The 19,573-nt window shown below is 39.7% G+C and overlaps 1 protein-coding gene across 13 annotated transcripts in view; it reads right to left on the bottom strand.

Annotated features, from left to right (window-relative positions):
- Positions 1–19,573, bottom strand: part of CC2D2A (coiled-coil and C2 domain containing 2A) — a 142,128-nt gene that overhangs the window by 56,103 nt on the left and 66,452 nt on the right. For all 13 annotated transcript variants that reach the window (XM_009447370.5, XM_063808637.1, XM_063808638.1 and 10 more), the window contains 6 exons: positions 17,713–17,922; positions 16,643–16,749; positions 11,998–12,138; positions 8,294–8,450; positions 7,233–7,471; positions 4,372–4,549 (listed from right to left, as the gene is read on the bottom strand). In XM_009447370.5, the coding sequence (XP_009445645.3) occupies positions 4,372–4,549; positions 7,233–7,471; positions 8,294–8,450; positions 11,998–12,138; positions 16,643–16,749; positions 17,713–17,922 (1,032 nt within the window). The remainder of the gene's footprint in view (positions 1–4,371; positions 4,550–7,232; positions 7,472–8,293; positions 8,451–11,997; positions 12,139–16,642; positions 16,750–17,712; positions 17,923–19,573) is intronic.

The raw sequence follows: 19,573 nt of genomic DNA, 5'->3' as shown, positions 1-19,573 counted from the left end.
ATTCTCCACAACACCCTGGCTTAGATACGCAGTTGGCTTTTCACAATCAAGCAGAAAACATTGACCACTTGGTTGCTGAGTTATCAATTGATGCATTATAGTTTTGAGAATCTTAGAACTTTTTCTGAAATATACTATGCTTTAAAGTTAAGAATTTGATAGCATTGGCATTAACAGATGTATTTTAGGTGAGTTTTTCTACCCTCCTAAAGTTGCCAGTAATTCTTCCCTAGTTTAAATCTAGCAATCATGTGGAAAATTTCCGAATAGCATAGTACTTACTATGACTAGAGACTTGAAATACAGTATCTCCTAGATTAATTTAATCCGTAGTCACTACTCAGTCTTAAAAAACTATGCCATTATGCCATTGTGGTATGAGAGTTGGGCAGTTATCAAATCCCTTTAAATAGATTAAGAACTTAGTCAAAACTCCCTTAATTTATAACTTTTTAAAAAATTACATGATCTAGTTTTTAGGACCAAGCTTATTGCCTATGAATATATTCTGGATAATATTCTGGGTAACTTTGCTTTTTTATTTAAAAATTTATTTCATAGTATTGTCACATTGGTTTTTCAAAAATTATTTTGACTGTAACATCCACAGCAAGCTAATATTCAAGGCAATAAGCAGGAGATAGTATTGAAGGCTTTGTTTACATTTTAGAATATATGTGAAATAAAATACTAGTGTGCTGTGGGAGACAGAAGATAGTCTCTCCCTCTAAAGTAATTCAGAACATTCAGAAGTGCCCATAGTGGGAGTGTGTTTCACAGGCTGCCTGGGTAGTAGTCTGAGCTCTCACCCATCAGTGGAGGCATGGCTGGGCACCTGCAGGAGGGGAGGCCTTCTTGCCTTCTCTCCTGTCTTTCTGAGTCTGCCAGTGGGTGTCTCCTGGCCCACTTCCTTTCCTTCCTGCCTGCCTCATTACTGTCTTCTGCTCTTCCTTCTAGCTCTCTATCTGGTCTTCTCATGTTAATCTTGGTCTTCCTGATATCAGCTTTTCCTCTGTAGGGGAGGAACAGGGAGGATGAGTTGATGATGGATGTCAGACTAGGAGGCAGAACTCTGAATACTGACCTCTTCACTATTGATGCCTGCAGAAAGGGAGGGACTCATGTGGGCCCCTGCAGCTCCTCCTCTGTTCAGGGCAGGTGACAGAGGAGCAGCAAGTGTGCTTCTGGAGTTTGCGTTTCTTTACTTTCTCAGTCAAGTTTTATTCTTAGTTTAGACAATGTTTTGTGTGCAGTGAGTCTTACTTTAAAATTTAAGTGAATGTGTTCAGGGGCATGGCAGACAGGTTGATGTGGGAAGCAGTGAAGATGGGAGGCTTCAGAATTCAACTCTCCCTAGCAAGGCATTCAGATTTTAAATGTTCCATCCAAATGGAAAGGAATCCCTGCAGGAAATCCCTGGCTAAGAAAGGCTGCTCTTAATCCGTTGTTAGTGGTATATAGTATAATAGACTTTATCATTTAAACATATCTGAAATTGAATGGTCTTCCAGTTGTGATGATGTACATAGTTTAAGTGGCTCAAATAATTGTACATCCCAGTGAGTGGTGATGAGATGGAGAGATTAGCTGAAATTCAGGAAGCAGGATAACAGACCCCACTGACACTGCTAAGAGGACAGAGGAAGAGGAGCCCTTCAAGTGTTCCAGGCCATCGGCCTCAGCAGAAGCCCCAGAGCAGATGGAATAGAGAGTCCACGTGGACCCCACGGGGGGGCAGGGACCTCACAGGGGCTGTGTCCAGTGACCACGTATCTGAAGGCTGCCCCAGTTCTCCTCTCCAGTGCAGAGTTGGGCAACTCTCTACTTTTACCTTCAGACAAAATCACCTCATTTCATTCTCTGTGTTCATTCAGAGTTATAAATCAAGGAAGAAGTAAATTTTCCCCCAGTTGATATTCAGAAAGTGAATTTTCAGGCTTAAGAAAATCTCAGGTTTTCACCAAACCTCCAACTCCAATCCCCTTTCTAAAACCATTTTCTACTTGCTTTCTCCTCTCACTCATATTATGTTTAAGTTAGCAGCCAAAAAAGTTTGTTTTTTTTCAAGTTTCAGAATACACAGACATTTAAAGAAATTACATGGCATTTTAAAGAGTTATACGAGTGACAAGACTAAGCCAAATTCTAAAGTTCTAAAATTTCAAGAAAAAAATTTCAGCTATGCAGATATCAATCCTGTTATCAATACAGCAAAGGAATTTTGCTTGAGTCTTGATGCTTGGTGCTTTGTAAACGAGGACCACCCCTGCCCTCACCCACCCCCAGATCACAGATTAAAAGGTACAGGACAGAACTGCCACAGGCTCTGGAGGAATTCTAAGCCAAGGCGGTTGACCTTGGGTGCCCAGTGCCGGCCCTTTCAGGTTCTGCCTCCTATTTCTTGGCACCGCTTCCTCTCTTTCCATGCAGTGCTTCCTTCCCACTGTCAAAAGAACACATCCCAGCTGTCACCAACGTCCTCTACAGGTTGTAGAAGGTTTTTAACTACTGAGATCTAGGCGGGGCTTGATATTCAAAATACTGAACAATACACAGTATTGAACCCACCTCCTGGGTTCATAAGAAGAGCTGCCCACCACAGCTTGGGAACAGGACCCTGGAGGCACTGGCCTTGGTCAGCCACCCCCTTTAATTGGTCAATTGTGGTAAGGTCCAGGGGGTCCTTGAAGTGGGGCTTATGTGGCCAGGATGGCATCTGGGAAGGTCAGGGCAGCAGCTATTTATCAGTCAGTACAGAGTATGTAAATATTTTATTAATTATACAGCCGTGATGGTACCTGCAGACTTTGTCAGTCATACTCACTAGGAATAGGTAGTGGCTACCTGAAGTACTGTATTGAGAAGAGTTCTAAAATTATATTCAGGCTCAGTGGGAAAACACAACAAAAATAGCACCATCAATTATTGCTTTCTGGCAAGGGTGGTGGAGGGGACTGAGAAATTTCTGCCTAAGTGATGGATGAGGATCTGTGATTTCTGCCTGGGTGGTGGTGGGGAAACAAGGGCATGCATGCCACAAAGCTGCAATCCTAGTTAACAAGCCTGTTAGGATCATAAGAGAGACCTGTTAGCATTGTGGGAGAAGAGTCACCGAAAGAACAAGCAAGACTGAAGACACTGTAATGGGTTAAATAGCATCCTCCACATATTGATGTCCGCCCAGAAACTCAGAATGCGACCTAATTTGGAAATGGGGTCTTTGCAGATGTCATTAGTTAAGGATGAAGATAAGATCATATTAGATTAGGGTGGGCCCTAAATCCAATAAGAGTGTTCTTATAAGCGACAAAAGAGGACCCACAGAGAGAGAGACAGAGAAGGCTATGTGAAGATGGAAGCAGAGATTAGAGTTACGCTAACACAAACCAAGGAACTCTAAGTGCCAGGAGGAGCTGGAAGAGGCAGGGAAAGATACTCCTCTAGAGCTTTTGGAGGGAGTATGGCCCTACTGATGCCTTGATTTCAGACTTTAGGCCTCCAGAACTGTGAGTAAACACATTTCTGTTGTTTTGAAGCCACCAAGTTAGTGGTTCCTTGTTATAGTTTAGTTTCCCCAGGAAACTAAAATAGACTCAAATAAATATATTGCTAACGGTGGGATTTAGGCTAGTGAGGAGATTTATTAATTTTGGGGGGATCCTAGCACCTGTATCTTTCCCACATCATAACCTCCCGTGATTGTGGCATAATTGATTTCTCTGTTATATTACACTAGAGTCCTTGTAGAGGGTGATGTTGAAATATGCCTTCAATGAATGAGCTGGAGATCTCCCTGTGCCCCACCCCCTTCAGCACCCCTCTCCCATCTCAAGGCAGACACTCCAGAGCACTGTGGCCAGAGTTATTCTGCCAGCATTTTCAGTAGGTGAGTTGGGGAACAGATCTCTTTCTTCCAAGACTTTAAGAACAGATGTGCCAAGGAAGAGGCTTGAGACTCTATCGAGACATATGTATAACCAATGGATGATTTAAAATCATCTCAAACCTGTAATGAACAAAAAAATTATTGGGGCAGTAACTATAATAATAATAATTATTACTGTTGTTTTGAGACAGAGTCACACTCTGTCACCTAGGCTGGAGTACAGTGGCATGATCTCAGCTCAATGCAACCTCCACCTCCTGGGTTCAAGAGATTCTCCTGCCTCAGCCTCCCGAGTAGCTGGGATTACAGGCACCCGCCAGCACACTTGGCTAATTTTTTTTTTGTATTTACAGTAGAGATGTGGTTTTGCCATGTTGGCCAGGCTGGTCTCGAACACCTGGCCTTAAGTGATCTGCCCACCTTGGCCTCCCAAAGTACAGGCATGAGCCACGTGCCCAGCCAGTAACTATAATTAAAATGTGTACCTGAAGTGTTAAACTCTCCGGCCAGTTGACTATTTGCAAATTGAAAATCTGCCCAAAGTGAACTCGGAAGTCTGCTCCTAGTGGCCGACTGACTGTCCTGGACACCTCCTTGTTGTTGAAGAGCACTTTTAAGTACACTGAGCGCTTCTTTACATCCTCCCTTCTCGAGACCTCCGCTCTGCAAAAGGAGACCATTCACAGGTGGAGTTAGTAAGAATTTACTAAGATCACCAAAATATATGATAAATAAGAACTGAACAGAACAAGACACACTGCAGGCAACTCTCCCAATCATGTCAGCCCTCATTTAACCAGAGGAGCCACAGGTCTTGCAGAGTAGTATGGAATTTATGGAGAAGCCATTAACAGACACTGAAAAGGGCACAGAGGATTTAAGAACTCGAGTCCATTCATTGTTGTGCTACAGTCTCCTCAGGTTTTTCAGGCAAGCTTTACATTTGTGTCCCAAAGTTTTAAATTCACATATTCCTTGTTAAATGGAATAAATTCAAGACAAAGGGGATAATAATGATTTATATTTGAGTAAGAAGTTTTATTCTAAAAATACAGCAGCATATTGTAGCAGTTAGATCGAGTTCATTTTTCCAAGATACCAAGTTTTTCTCAACATTTTCAGACAGTAAGTGAATGTTCAATGGATGCAGAGTATTAATAAATATTCCTTATTTTTAAAGATAATTTGAATTAGAAAGTTAAAAAAAAACAACCTCCCATTGGTCTTTAATTTTATTGTACATATGTGTACAGACATCCACCAAAAAATGCCAGTTATTGGTTAAGTCAATAGCAATTCAAGCTAATTGAGGAAAGGAAAAGGTTAGGGCATCAAAATTTGAAACAAGCTTAGGTTTTTTTTGGGGGGGGGAGGTGGTATATTAAAAATTGTTCCATTGTGGAAAATATATATAACATAACGTAATGTTTATCACTTTAACCATTTTTAAGTGTATGATTCAGTGGCATTACATACAATTACTATGTTGTCTAACCATCACCACTATCCATCTTCAGAGCTTCTTCATCATTCCAAACAGAAATTCTCTAGTAATTAAAGGGGGTGGTAGTTTTAACTTTTTACATGTCTATAATTTAGACTTATTCTAGATGAAATAGCTCAAATTACTTCAGCATTTTTTTAATAAAGGACACTTCACAGCAAATTTGCAAGAAGTATCCAAGACACTGAAGACTTAGACTCCACTCACAAAAGATTACCAAATCAAGCCCAAATTTTCCTTTTAGAAAGCATGCTGTGTCATCACATATTTTGAACATTCATGTCAAAATTATTGGGTATGGTACTTGTGCCTTGAAAATTGCTTACTTAGTGCAGGGGAATAGTTTATGTATAATATCTTAATATGTGAAGTTGAGGGAACACATGAAAATGCACAAAAAGCTATAATTTTAAAATAAATCAATCATTAGAATAAATCAATCATTAGAACATTAGCAGAAGTTTGAAACCAAGACTGTGAGAAGTCTTATAATGACATCCTAATTAACTCCCACATTTTAATGAACTTGGAGGCTGACTGACTTTACTTGAATTCTCATTTTTCATGTTGGGATATTGAAGATTCCAGTGTACAATAGTCCCTGTATTCATGATAGATCTTCTATTTACTGGAGAACTAAGCCTGGGATTTTGTGGTATCGATGATTTTAATGGACTCCCTTTAATTAATGATGATATACCATAACATGCATCAGAATCACTTGGAGACCTTGTGAGAACAGTTTTCTAGGCCCCACCTCAGGGTTTCAGGTTCAGTAAGTCTCAGGTAGAACTTGTGAGTTTGCATTTCTTTCTTTTTTAAAATTATTTTTTAAATTTGTTTAGTTGGTTGACTTTAATTGGCTAGTTTTTATTAATTTTCTTAAACATATTTATTTCAATGTGAGGTATTAAAAATGTTTGGGGTATTTATTTATTTATTCAATAGAGGTGAGGTCTCATTTTGTTCCCCAGGCTGGTCTCCAACTCCTGGCCTCAAGCTATCCTCCTGCCTCGGCCTCCCAAAGTGCTGAGGTTACAGGCATGAGCCACCATGCCTGGCCTAAGTTTATGTTTCTAACAAGTCCTCAGTGATGCTGATGCTGCTGATTCCGGGGCTATACTTTGAGAACCATGGCTATTCAGTGAAGGAAAGAATAAATAGGAAACATAAAAATATTTTTATTATGTTATAATTTTTAAAAAGATGAACTTACAAATGTATGTTTATGAATTATTATATGTACAAATGTATATAAATCAAGTGATGTTTCTCTTAGGCATCAAGTGAGAATGACTAGACATGTATTTTTATCAAATCTGGAGGGTATGCTTCAGATGGCCTGACTTAAATACCTCCCACAACTTTTTGGGGGGTCTTCAAGGAGAAAAGCTGATCCCTGGAGCAGCTGAAATCAAGGAAGGGGCAAGGAAAGGCATCCGTGCCTGTGCCAGAAAGGTGGGACATGCTACCAGTGGACTGAAGGACTCATTGAGGTTACAGATAAGGGACTCAAATCAAAAGCCACACAGACAGCCACTGTGAAGAGCAGGCAGAGATTTGCAACTGGGATGCTTCTCCTACAGGGAGCTTTCCAGTGTGCTCCTGAGTGGCCAGTGCAGATGCATGAGGTAGGTGAATCATATGAAATCACCTAAAGTGGGCAAATGTCAGCAATTTCATGTGGTTCAACCTAATATTCATTCAGAGTTAATGATACTACTGATGCTCCTGTAGGTCAGTAAGTGTACACTCCCCATGTCGTGCATGTGTGTGTGCATGTGCCCACGTGAACATGTGTATCAGATGTCAGCCTCATTTACGGTCAGAGCATCCACTCACCTGGGGCACTGGTCATTGGGTGTTACGCTTCCTGCCAGGCTTAGCTCTGGGACCAGCGTGGGCTCCCAAGGCCTCCTCCTGCTCTGGGCTGCTCTCTCCCTCACCTCCTGCTCTATCACTGCCCGATCAGTGGGCTCTGGAGGGCTGGGCTTCACAAGGTCCTCCTCGGGATACGGCTCTGCAATCTCATCACCGGGATGTTCTTCTGCTGCTTGTTTCCTTTTCTTCTTCTTGGCCCTCTGTTGAGTTAGAGGCAACATGACATCAAACAGGAATTTTGGAATTTCATTTAAGAGCACAGTCTTCATAGCCAGATGGACCTGGATACAAACCCCAGCCCCATTTCAACCAGATGTGTGTAATCAGGCAGGTCACTAAGCCACCTGACCTCTCTGTGCCTCAGTTTTTTCATCTACAGAATGGAGCCCAGGAAATTTCTCCCAGGGCTGTTGAAATGAGACTGTTGAAATGCCTAAAAAGCATTTGTCATACAGCCTAGTCCCTGGAAAGAGCTTAAAAAATGGTAGGTATTCATGTGATCATTAATTTGGGTTTTCAAGGCGAAGTACACATCTTGAAATATTAAAATAAGGCATGTAAGCACAGTGAGCATTGCAGGTCCACCTGATCTATTATTTGTTGCCCTTGGACTCAGTTTTGTAGGGTCATGTGCATAAAGTTATATAATTTTCTGAAGGAAACTCAGAAGTATCAATCCCTACATTTAATGGAATAATGCATGTAAGATACTCAGCACAGTGCTGGACACATGCATTAGTGATTACTACATTATTACTTAAATAGGCACAGAGTGCTACCATAGCATTCTCTGTGGACAAAGCTGGCTCTGGTATCAGTCAGCTGGGTGGCTTTTTAAGCAAATGCATTAGCCAGTCAATTCATTCATCCTTTTATCCCTTAGCCAGGGGACGGGGAAGAGACAGAGGGAGCCACAGGATACCCTAGTCTGCCAGTCTGGTTTCCCCACTCCTGTACTGGAGGCTGCCCTCCCAGACCCTTCCTGGCCAGCCCTATTCCAGGCTGAGTGTTTGTTTACACACTTGCGCTTTCCTCCAGGCCTTCCACTGTTGTAACGACGTTCTGTATTCTTCCATCTTCTGTGCGTACTCCTCCTTGTGCTCTTCTAACAGTTCACTTATTTCAGCTTGAATTTCTGCTTCATATGCTTCTTCATCTGCTTTCTGGTCAGCTTTTTCCCTTTAAAATAATTTGTAGTCCCTTGGTTATTTCTGGAAATTAAGTAAGAGAGCAATAATAACAGCAAATACTTATATTGGACTTGCTATATGCCAGTTCCTCTTCTAAAAATGTCGCACGTGTAAACTCACAATCCTGTGAGGCAGATGCTACTATTATCCATGTCGTATACATGAGATGACAGAGGCACATAGAAGTTAAGTAAGTTCCCAAGAACACACAGCTGGTGAGTGGAAGGGCTGAATAGGAGCCCAACCCACTGAACACTGAGCAGCCATGCCTCTCTGTGTTAAATGATCTGTGTGGTGTGCTGACATGGGGCCTGTAAGTTCTCAGCTGATAGTGGTGGAAATTTCATTAGTTATTTTATGACTTCTTCAAGTCTCTGAGGAACTGCTTCATTTTGTTGCTACTGAGTCCCTGAAACCACTTTTTAAAAAATTTTAATTTTAATTTTTTAAAATTATACTTTAAGTTCTAGGGTACATGTGCACAACATGCAGGTTTGATATATAGGTATACATGTGCCATGTTGGTTTACTGCACGCATCAACCCATCATCTACATTAGTTATTTCTCCTAATGCTATTCCTCCCCAACCCTCCCACCCCCGACAGGCCCTGGTGTGTGATGTTCCCCGCCCTGTGTCCAAGTGTTCTCATTGTTCAGTTCCCACCTGTGAGTGAGAACATGCGGTGTTTGGTTTTCTGTCCTTGTGATAGTTTGCTGAGAATGATGGTGAAACCACTTTTTTGACTTTGGATGGAGGATTTGGGTTTTTCTTTGATGATTTTGCTTATACTCCACCAGGAGATCAGCCCAGTTCAAACCACCGTTTCCCACAGTGTGTTCTGTAGGACATTAGTTCTGTGAGATGTACCACCAGGAAAAGATATTGTGGCCATATTAACACTGGATTAAATAAGTGTGAAAGGTTCCTTGCTGGTCATCTTTTCAGAGCCCTTAACATGTTGATGAACAGCATGGCTCTCCTGGTAGATGGCGGCAAATGTGTGGTGACTTCATCCATCCCACCCAGCACTTTGGAGATGGTGCTGAATACTGACTGCACTATTTCCCCCAAGGCAGTTAAGCTTCATAATCCATTTTACATAAACTTAGACAAGTGCATAAAGCTGACAAATATTTGCTTATGGACACATGTCGCCTGGAGTTTAAGCAGTTTACAGTCCCCGAAGGCACAAGCTCTTGCAGCTCTCTAGGATGAATACCAAATAAATCACTTTGGATGCACAGTGGTACCCGAAATTTATAAACACCAGGGGGAATTCGGCCTCAAAATTATGTTCCATCTCTGTTATACAGAAAACCATTCACTTTTCTCATTGTTATTCAAAAGCATGAATAAACTTGAATAGTTTTTTTTTTGTGGGAAAAACTATGCTTTATTATAAGGTGGCTAGATGAATCAAGAATGTGAAAAAAGGGTACTCCAAAAGAATTCGGAAGATAGCCACTTATCAGGGGAAGGAGTGTTATGACCTTATGGGTAAAATGCCTATAAATTTAGTTTACCCTATAAACTCAAAAAGAAGGAGGGGAGGGATGGAGAGAGAGTTAGCAGCAGGGATGATGGGAGGGAGGGATTGAGAAAATAATCTGGCAAGGATTTCTGTACTGCTTCTGTGGGAGGCTCAGCCTAGGAGATGGAATTCGAAAGCACAAACACTGGAATTTCTGGGAGACAGCCATTATTTTTGTGGGGTAGCATATTTGAATTTGTTAACCAATATTAACTGAGCAGATACTAAGTGGCAGGTGCTCTTGTAGGGACCAAATATACAATGGCAATAGGGTCCCTGCTTTCAAAGATCACACATTCTTACACTTGTCCTGAAAACTAACCTTTTTTTTTTCAATTTTATAATTACAGCTAAAGAAAAATTACAATTTGCAGCTATCTTTGGCTGAAATATGGCTGTTTTCAAAGCAATGTGTCAGATAACTGCCTAAATTTGTTACTATTGTTAACCAACATTAACTGAGCAGATACTAAGTGGCAGGTGCTCTGGTAGGGACCAGATATACAACGACAACAGGGTCCCTAGTCTCAAAGATCACACAGTCTTATACTTGTCCTGACAACTAAGCTTTTTTTTTTTCAATTTTATAATTACAGCCAAAGAAAACTTACAATTTGTAGCTATCTTTGGCTGTAATATGGCTGTTTTCAAAGCAATAGGTCTGATAACTGCCCACATTTGTTACTATTTGTGTCAGTATATGGGTACAACACTTATCCAGGTGAAACAATCAGAAAGGGACCAACACCAGCAACATAGATGCTCTTGTTGTGATAAGCTGTACTCTTAAGCATATATAAAAGTCTAGTGAATTAGGTAGCAGAAATATTATCAAAGCTTACTTTCTCCACACCACAAATGAAGGTCAATTCCAAATAAATTAAAGATGAAATGTGAAAGCTAAAATTATAAAGGTTATAGGAGACAATATCATAGAATATCTATATGACTCAGGGGAAGCATTTAAAAAGCACCAACAGTAAAAGAAAAAACTAATGTATTTTATCTTTTTAAAGTTAAGAATTTGTATCCATCAAAAAGCAACAAAAAGAGAGTAAAAAGACAACTAATGAGTAGGAGAGGATATCTGCAATACACACCACTAACAAATTCCCATGTTATATGCAGAATGCCTACAAATTACCAAAAAAGATAACAAGATAAATAATCCAGTCCAAAAAGTGACCAAAGCCTTGAAGAGACACCTCACAAAAGAGGAAATCCAAATAGTCAATGCATGTATGAAAAAATGCTCACCTTCATGAATAGTCAGGAAAATATAAATTAAAACATGTCAGCAGGTCGGCAAAATGTTAATTAACACCACCAAGTGATAGGCATGATATGGGTGATAAGCACCTACGAGAACCCCCATGAAGGCATGAATCAGCACAACTTCTGGAATATGTTTGGAATCAGCAATGTAAAGTTGAAATGAAATCTTGGGCACATGTACCCTAAAAGACAAGTACAAAAATGCCAAAAGTACAGAAGTGGTTTCTGTAACAGTTGAAAATGGAATAAACTCAAATGCCCATCAACAGAAATGGACAAGTTTGGCTATATTCATATAATGAAGTATTATAAAGCAAAGAAATCTAACTACAGCTATGTGCTGTCAAGTAGATGAATCTCACAAACACAGTACTGAAGAAAAGAAGCATGTATGTATTCCCTAAAGAATACACACAACATACTTTCAGTTATGTATAAGTCAAATACAGGCAATATTAAACTATATATTCTTAGAGATTGCACATAGTTGGCAAAAGTATAAAAGCAAGAAAACAAAGATCACAAAAGTCCAGGTAGTTGTTATTTTGGGGATTGAGGAGAATGCTATTTGGGAGGGGCTGCTCAGGTACGCAATGTTCTATTTCTTAACCTGGGAAGTGGTTACATGCATATTTGTTTGTAATTACTTTTAAAACTGTATCCATGTTTTATACATTTTTCTTAATGTATGATATAGCCCAATAAAATAATTTTTCAAAAAAGCCTACTTTCTCAAAACAAGTTTCAAGGGAGTATTTGTAAATCTCTGGAACTCTCGAAGGGATTTCATCTCTTTCCAAACTTTTATGATGGTCTTAAGCAATGTTCTATCTTTTTCTTGTTCAGCATCACGGAATTTTCTTGTTTGTCTGCAAGATATAATAACACATGAGTATATATTAAAAAGTCAGGTGTGTTTGCAAAAGAAATTAATAATGCTACAGTGATTGTATATTCAATTTGATAGCTACCGTATTTTGAAACAAGTACAGAAAACTAAATACAAATGTGAATGTAAACACAATAGGATGTCAACCTGTCTTGAGAGATTTACTTGATTTTGTTCTCTTTAGGCAGATCTGACTTTAAGTACTTAAAAAATTCGTATTAAAACTATGCATCCTTCAACAAATAGTCACCTTTGAAGGTAAGAAAACAAAGGCAGTTCTCATGGACTAAATTATTATAAACACAGCAAAGTATGCTGCTGTCCTAGTTAGCAACAAATATATGTAAAGTCTTCCCGTGTTAACACAAATCACAAGTTCCACACTGAGAAGATGAAGTATTGTTATTGCATGCCTTGGAGATTTTCAATATTCACTAGATTACCAGTACCAATATTTTTGGCTTGATCTGAAGAGGCATCATTTGAAAATGCTTTCATCTTTATTTAATACCTTACTTTAAGTTCTTTTTACAAATGATAGCCATGTTTAGATACCAAATGCATTTTGTTGCATAATGAGACAATTACTAAATTTTTGAACAAGTGCCATGAGTCATTCCAGGGGATTTAGAAGTGTCTAAGAGACAGAAGATATCTCCATATCTCCATCCTCAGGGAGTTTATAGTTTAGCTCAGGGGACGGACACATACATAAACGATATCAGTGTGAGGTTTGTCTAAGAAAGTATCATGAGGAACCAAGGATGTAGCATTTCACAAATTAGCACCTCATGACCTCCAGAAGGCAGGCCTAAGTCTGGAGGTTGTACGTGTGATGACTTAGTGGTACAGAGAAATAAGGGGGTCTAGGTTTCTAGTAGATCAACTGGTAGCTGTAGAAAAGGAAGATGGCAGAAAATGATAGTGGTTAGGTAGTCAAGATCTAGGACTTTCTGAAGCCCTTAGAAAAGCAAAAAAGCAACAAACTAGAATAAGAAACATTCTCTTTGAGGACCAGTAAAGCATTGTGGTTAAGGGTGCAGTTGTTGGCAACCAGACTACCCAGGTTTGAATCTTGGCTCTACTATTTACTAGCTGGATTGGGTAAGCTACTTCCCTTTGCCGGCTCACATCTGTAAAATGGGTATGGTAGGAGTTGACTGCACTGGGTTGCTGGGAGGAGTTAATGAGCTAATCCGCATAATGTGCTTAGAACCTTGCCCGATACCAAGTAAGAGGCCCACAAATGTTATCTGTCACCATCAGGTGGTCAGTTTGTTTCCTATGCCTTTAGCTGTTATCACCCCTGCTTCAGTTTTAAAAACCACAATATAAAATTATTTTACTGAGTTACATGACATCTTCAGGCTTTCTGATATATTTTCTACTTTCTTTTTTAGTATCTAAAAAAAAGATAGTTTCCCAGAAATGCTAAAAAGAGCTCTTAGCAAGAAAAATTTGCATACGAGCTAAAGAAGCAGAAAATTACAAAATAATATTTAATTAAAATTTGTGACCAGAGCTGGGGAGGAAGAGGGAAAGGCAATTTTGATTAGGGAGTCAGGAACAGTCTTCTGAAATCTGATATCGATGGGGTCTGGATGGTGCAGTGGACTCCTGCTCAGAAATGAAACTTTGGGAGCCACTGGCATCTGGGTGATGTTTAAAGCCACAAAGTGGATTCATTTCAGGAGAAAATGCAATTTAAAAAAGGGGGTAAAAAGAAAACAACAATAACACCTGAGACTCGGAACATGTATAAGCTGGACAGAGGAGAATGATGGTCAAAGAATGATGAGAAGGACAAATGGCTGGAAAGGGACGAGGAGAGGGTGGTGTGTGGAGATGCAGGCTGTCCTGACAGGCAATGCGTGGGGATGGTGTCTGCGTTCAAGCACTGAGCAGGCTGAGAGGTTCCATTCCACTTTCCCAGGTGGAGGTCCCCAAGGGCTGTGGCAAGATTTGCTTCAGAGGAAAGTTGGGCACAGGAGTGAGATAGGATGGTTTGGAAATGGGAGAGAGCGGAGATAGTATGAATAGCAAATGTTTTCCTGGTGTTTGGCTGTTAAAGGAAATATAGAGATAAAGTGGTAGCTGGATGGGGACTTGGGGTCATAGAATTTTTATGTGTTCAAGACTGAGCACATCTGAGGGCAAAGACCCTACAGAGAGGTTAAGTAAAATATTCCTATGCTGCATGACCATTCATGTTTTCTTCCTTCTGTGCATTGGTTTGTCCTCTGGTTTCCGTTCAGAGGATAAGGAATGTAGTCATGATGCCGCTATGGAAAATAAAATGGAAAATGCTTTATGGTGCTGGCCGGGGTTAACTGCACCAGTGGAGGGCTCAGCAGATGCTTGAGGTGGGGAGTTCTCGGGGGTGGCTGATCAGATCCCAGGGGGCTTGAGGAAATGGATCCATGTGATGAAACATCCAGCAATAGATCATCTGCTTAGAAATTGTTTTACCACCTAGTGAAAAGTCAGCAAGGGATGGAAATCTCTTTTACTGGGTCAGAAATGCTAAATCTCAAAGACTTTCATCTCCAAGGGCACAGAATTATTGTAATGGGTCTGCTGTCCATGACTCTGCTGGGCATTGTCTCTAGATCTCACACGTATTTCTGATGTTTTTCAAATAGTGACCAATAAAGACAGTTCCATATAAAATCACAATTGCTTTCAGAATAGCTTTTTGTCACTTTTTTCTTAATGTATGCCAAAACAAAAATTATTCTCACAAGGAGACTGCGATATGTTTTCCTTTTACTATAAAAAATAATTTTAATTTAAAAATATACTGCATATTTTTGCAATTATAGGTTACAAACTTCACTAATTTCTACTTTGCTGGAAGAATTTCCAACTCATAGCTAAATTGTAAAAAGAAAAGTATACATTGAAATGCCTCTGGCCGGGCGCGGTGGCTCATGCCTGTAATCCCAGCACTTTGGGAGGCCAAGGCGGGCAGATCACGAGGTCAGGAGATCTAGACCATCTTGGCTAATGCGGTGAAACGCGTCTCTACTAAAAATACAAAAAATTAGCCTGGCGTAGTGGCGGGCGCCTGTAGTCCCAGCTACTCGGGAGGCTGAGGCAGGAGAATGGCGTGAACCCGGGAGGCGGAGCTTGCAGTGAGCCGAAATCGCACCACAGCACTCCAGCCTGGGCGACAGAGTGAGACTCCGTCTCAAAAAATAAAAATAAAAATAAAAAAGAAATGCGTATGTAACAAACCTGCACGTTGTGCACATGTACCCTAAAACTTAAAATATAATAATAATATAATTTAAAAAAATAAAATTAAAAAATAAATTAAAAAATAAAAAGACCTAAATAAATAAATGGAGAGATATACCTAAAAAAAGAAAAAAAAGAAAAAAAAAGAAATGCCTCGATTTATTATTTCCTGTTCTAAGGATTTGTTCTGTGGAAGTACTCATACAGGTACACAAATATAATATTTAGGAATTTTAATTACAGTAGAATTTAAATAATAAAAAATAGAATAGAAATGCAAATGCATATCAGTTGAGAATTATACAAACTACAATAAATCTACATAATGCCAGCCTTTAAAGCATGATATAAATCTACATGCACTGTAACAGGAAAATGTCTAAGATGCATTGTATATAAAGAAGCAAGTTGCAGAATGGTATACATGATATGATTCCTTATCCATGTTGATACCTGCAGATATGAGTCAGTCATTTTAACTGTGGTACAGAAATTCACTGTAAGCCTATACCAAGATGGGTTTACTCTGCTACTGGGTTATTTCTAATGGCTTCCTTATTTCTTTTTTTTTTTTTTTTTTTTTTTTTTTGAGTCAAGGTCTCACTCTGTTACCCAGGCTGGAGTGCAATGGTGCAATCCTAGCTCACTGCAGCCTCAAACTCTTGGGCTCAAGCGATCCTCCTTCCTCAGCCTTCCGAGTAGTTGGGACTACATGCACATACTACTATACTCAGCTAATTTTTTAAACTTTTTGTACAGGCTAGTCTCAAACTCCTGGCTTCAAACTGTCCTCACCTTGGCATCCCAAAGTGCTGGGATTACAGGCATGAGCCACAGTGTCCAGTCTGTCTTACTCTTGAATGATGCTGTGCATATCTTTGCACATGTCCCCATGTACATATGCACACATAGCTCCTTAAAGAACATCTTGTATCTGAATCAGAATTGCTGGGTCCAAACTGATGAGCTTCTTCAACATTCTATGAGTTGGGGCCAAGCTGCTCTCGGAAGCGGTAGCTGTAGCACTTTTCCCTTACACCTGCAGAGTGACCATTTCCTTACATCCTCATTCACATTATTGGACTTCAAATACTGTGTTAATATGATAGATGTATTTGATTGTTTTATATGGCATAATTTCACATGTATTCATTGCATTCAGAAAAAGTATCTGGAAAAATAAACTCTAACAAGTGCACATCTAACAGGAAAAAAAGTAGTTACACTTAACAAACTTTACTCACCGAATTTCAGATTTATACTCATTGATGGTTTTTTGGATGGTATCGAGAGACTGATGAGGTTTTTCTGGATCAAGGCCAGTCTGAACAGCATTTCTTAAAGCTTGGAGCTTAAAACGACATGGATACAAGTTTTGGGTTACAAACTCTATTCCCTACTGCAGTGCAACTGGACCCACCCACTTCTCCTGGGCAAAATGGTGCCATCAGTCTGTGAATGGAATGGATGTTCAAGCATCTGGCTGTCTCCAGACTTTCACATAAATGAATTATGATGGAGAACTGTTTCATCTGTTCTTGAAGAAACTGGATTAGTAAAGCATAGTGTATGTCCATCCTTGTTCCATGGCCCAGAAAATCAAGCTGCTTATGAAAATATTACTTTTATGTGTATATCTTAGAACCAAGTTTTCTTCCAAAGCTAAAAGCATGTTTGTCTGGGTCCAGGACATACGATGGTATTCTTGTGATATAAAGAAACTATAAAATTACAGACTCGTAAAACGAGATATTGTGAAGTTATCTCTTCTTTGGGCAGTAAGGTTTTAAAGTCAGGGCGTGAGACCAAAATTGCCTATAGTCAAAATTACCCACAAAAATCCCATGGGATAGTGTCACATTGGGAATAAATCCAAATGCTTAGCCATTCCTTTGAGCATCAGTTGAAACACTGACTTGTGTTTAAGTGCTACACGATGGGGTAATAAATATCAAGATGAGAATGTTTCTAAGGACAGATATTCTCAAGCCACCAATTTTCTCAGGTTCTGAGATCACGGAAGCAAGTAATAGCCACATATCTTCCACCTAACACCCACTTCTGGTGGGTGCTGTACTGTTTACAGAAAGTCTTCTGTTTAGGGCGAGTGTGTGCCAATAAATTTGTACACATCACATGTATACCAACTCTATCTTTCCCTTTTGTCTCTAGCTGGATAATGTATCACACATCCTAAACCGAGGAAACATGTGAAAGAGGGGCATGAACATTTTGCTGTTAGAAATTTTCATTGTTTGGGCTCATTGGAAGAACCAACTCCATTGACAATCATTATGGAAGAAATCACATGTACCTTATCAGTAAGAAATTTCGCCTTGTTTCTCTGGTGTCTTGCAAGGTACTGGTCATATAACTGGGCCAGCTTGGCTGCCAAAACATGCTCTCGGCTAAAACAGGGATGATGAGTGAAGATTAACCCTGAAATATCAATGTCCAGTTGGAAATTTCCAGGAGGGTCTCCAGATCTGATCACATGCTGACTACTGTGAACGTATTTTACTGCCTGCCAAGGAAAGCAGAGTGTAGACAGAACACAGTTAAAGCACTTACTAGATAATGATTCTCTAATCCACAATGGGAAAACGGTCAGATGCAAAATACCTCCTATCCTGGACTAGTCAGGTGAAAAATGCTTGATTACTTATTTCCAGGTTTTAGAGGCCAGCTCTTTTTTGAATATTTGAACAGCAAAATGAAAGACTGGGAGTTAGAAAAGAAACCATTTCAATCTTGCTTTCCTAAGTCTTTTAGGTTTCATTACTTGCCTAAGTTGTAGTTCTAATCTTTTTCATGCAGACTACCTTGTTTCTTGGAATCCTGGGTTTTGTAGCTGGTGACCTTGAAATTCTTTTACTGGGAGGAGCATAGATTCTAGTTCAAACCGATCATTATTTGGATCCTGGACATACCCCATGTATTTACATTTTAAAACATGTGGAGAAGGCTTCATTTTGTAGATAGCAGCAAGGGACATCTACCTAACTGAGCATCATGCTGGCACTCAGTCTTCATGGGGAGGAGGGATGTTGGTTTGCAAAATAAGAGTGGGGGCTGTGCAGCTGAGCCAAGTGTGTAGAAAACAGAAACAGAAGTCTCCAATAGGAATGTCTTGGATCGTTTGGTATATAATGTATCAGATACATCTCTTTGCTTTTCTTCCTTAAAATCCTCAAGATATTTACTTTGATTACTACAGCTACTGTGGGTGGGAGCTCAAGGGTGGAGAGGAGACATCTTTGATTTTGTGCCTTTATTTTTTCTCATTATAAAGACTGACTACAGTAAGGATATGGTGGTTGAGACATCACTTGATCCTTCCTTTTTGCAGAGATGAGCTATTTATCTAGAAAATGATAATGTATGATAATGATAATGTGGCATAAGTGAATTATTTACAAATCATGAGCTTAAAGGAAAAGTGTAAAAATTCTAATCAGAAAGGAAGCTTTTATTCTCCCTAAATTATGGGTAACATGTTCAGCAAACTCTTCATTTAATTCTTTTGCATGGTGTTATGTAAAGATGCTAGATCTGGGCTAGGAGACTTGGATTCTAGGCCTGGCTCTACCTTGAACTTGCTCTGAGACCTTGGGCAAGTCACTATACATCTCTGGGCCTCTAATTTTTCATGTGTAGAAATAGGAGGCTAAGGAAAAAGATTAAATTAGCATTTTGTAGATCACTAGGTATCATATCAGGCATTTCACACACATCATCTCATTTACTCAACAAAGATTAATGGATGTCTACAGTGTGATACAGCCTGTCTTCAAGCAGCAATCAATTTAGAAGGGAAGACAGCCCTAGGATCTAAAAGCATGAAGTCTGGGATGTGCAGAGGGAGGTAGGAAGCCCAGCCCAGAAGAGGGGATTCCAGCATTAGAGTCCTATGATTATAAGATTTGAACAGATTGTTTTATTTTAAAAATGCCCTTGTAAAACTGGAATGTGCTTACAAATATTTTAGGCTCAAATCAGGATGAATTGACTATATTGCAGTACTTTCTGGAATATGCTATATTTCCCAAATCTGCATTACCCCACATTCCAATAATTGCTGGTGGTCTCTGCTTTTTGCTTAGCCCAACCAAGTATAAAAAGCTTCCAGGACTCCTTGCAGCCACTGGGCTAGACTGCCCAAAAGACCACAACTC

Source organism: Pan troglodytes, chromosome 3 (assembly GCF_028858775.2).
Source record: "Pan troglodytes isolate AG18354 chromosome 3, NHGRI_mPanTro3-v2.0_pri, whole genome shotgun sequence".
Taxonomy (NCBI): domain Eukaryota; kingdom Metazoa; phylum Chordata; class Mammalia; order Primates; family Hominidae; genus Pan; species Pan troglodytes.
The sequence above is the reverse complement of the archived record's forward strand: the minus strand, read 5'-3'. Positions and strand labels throughout refer to the sequence as shown.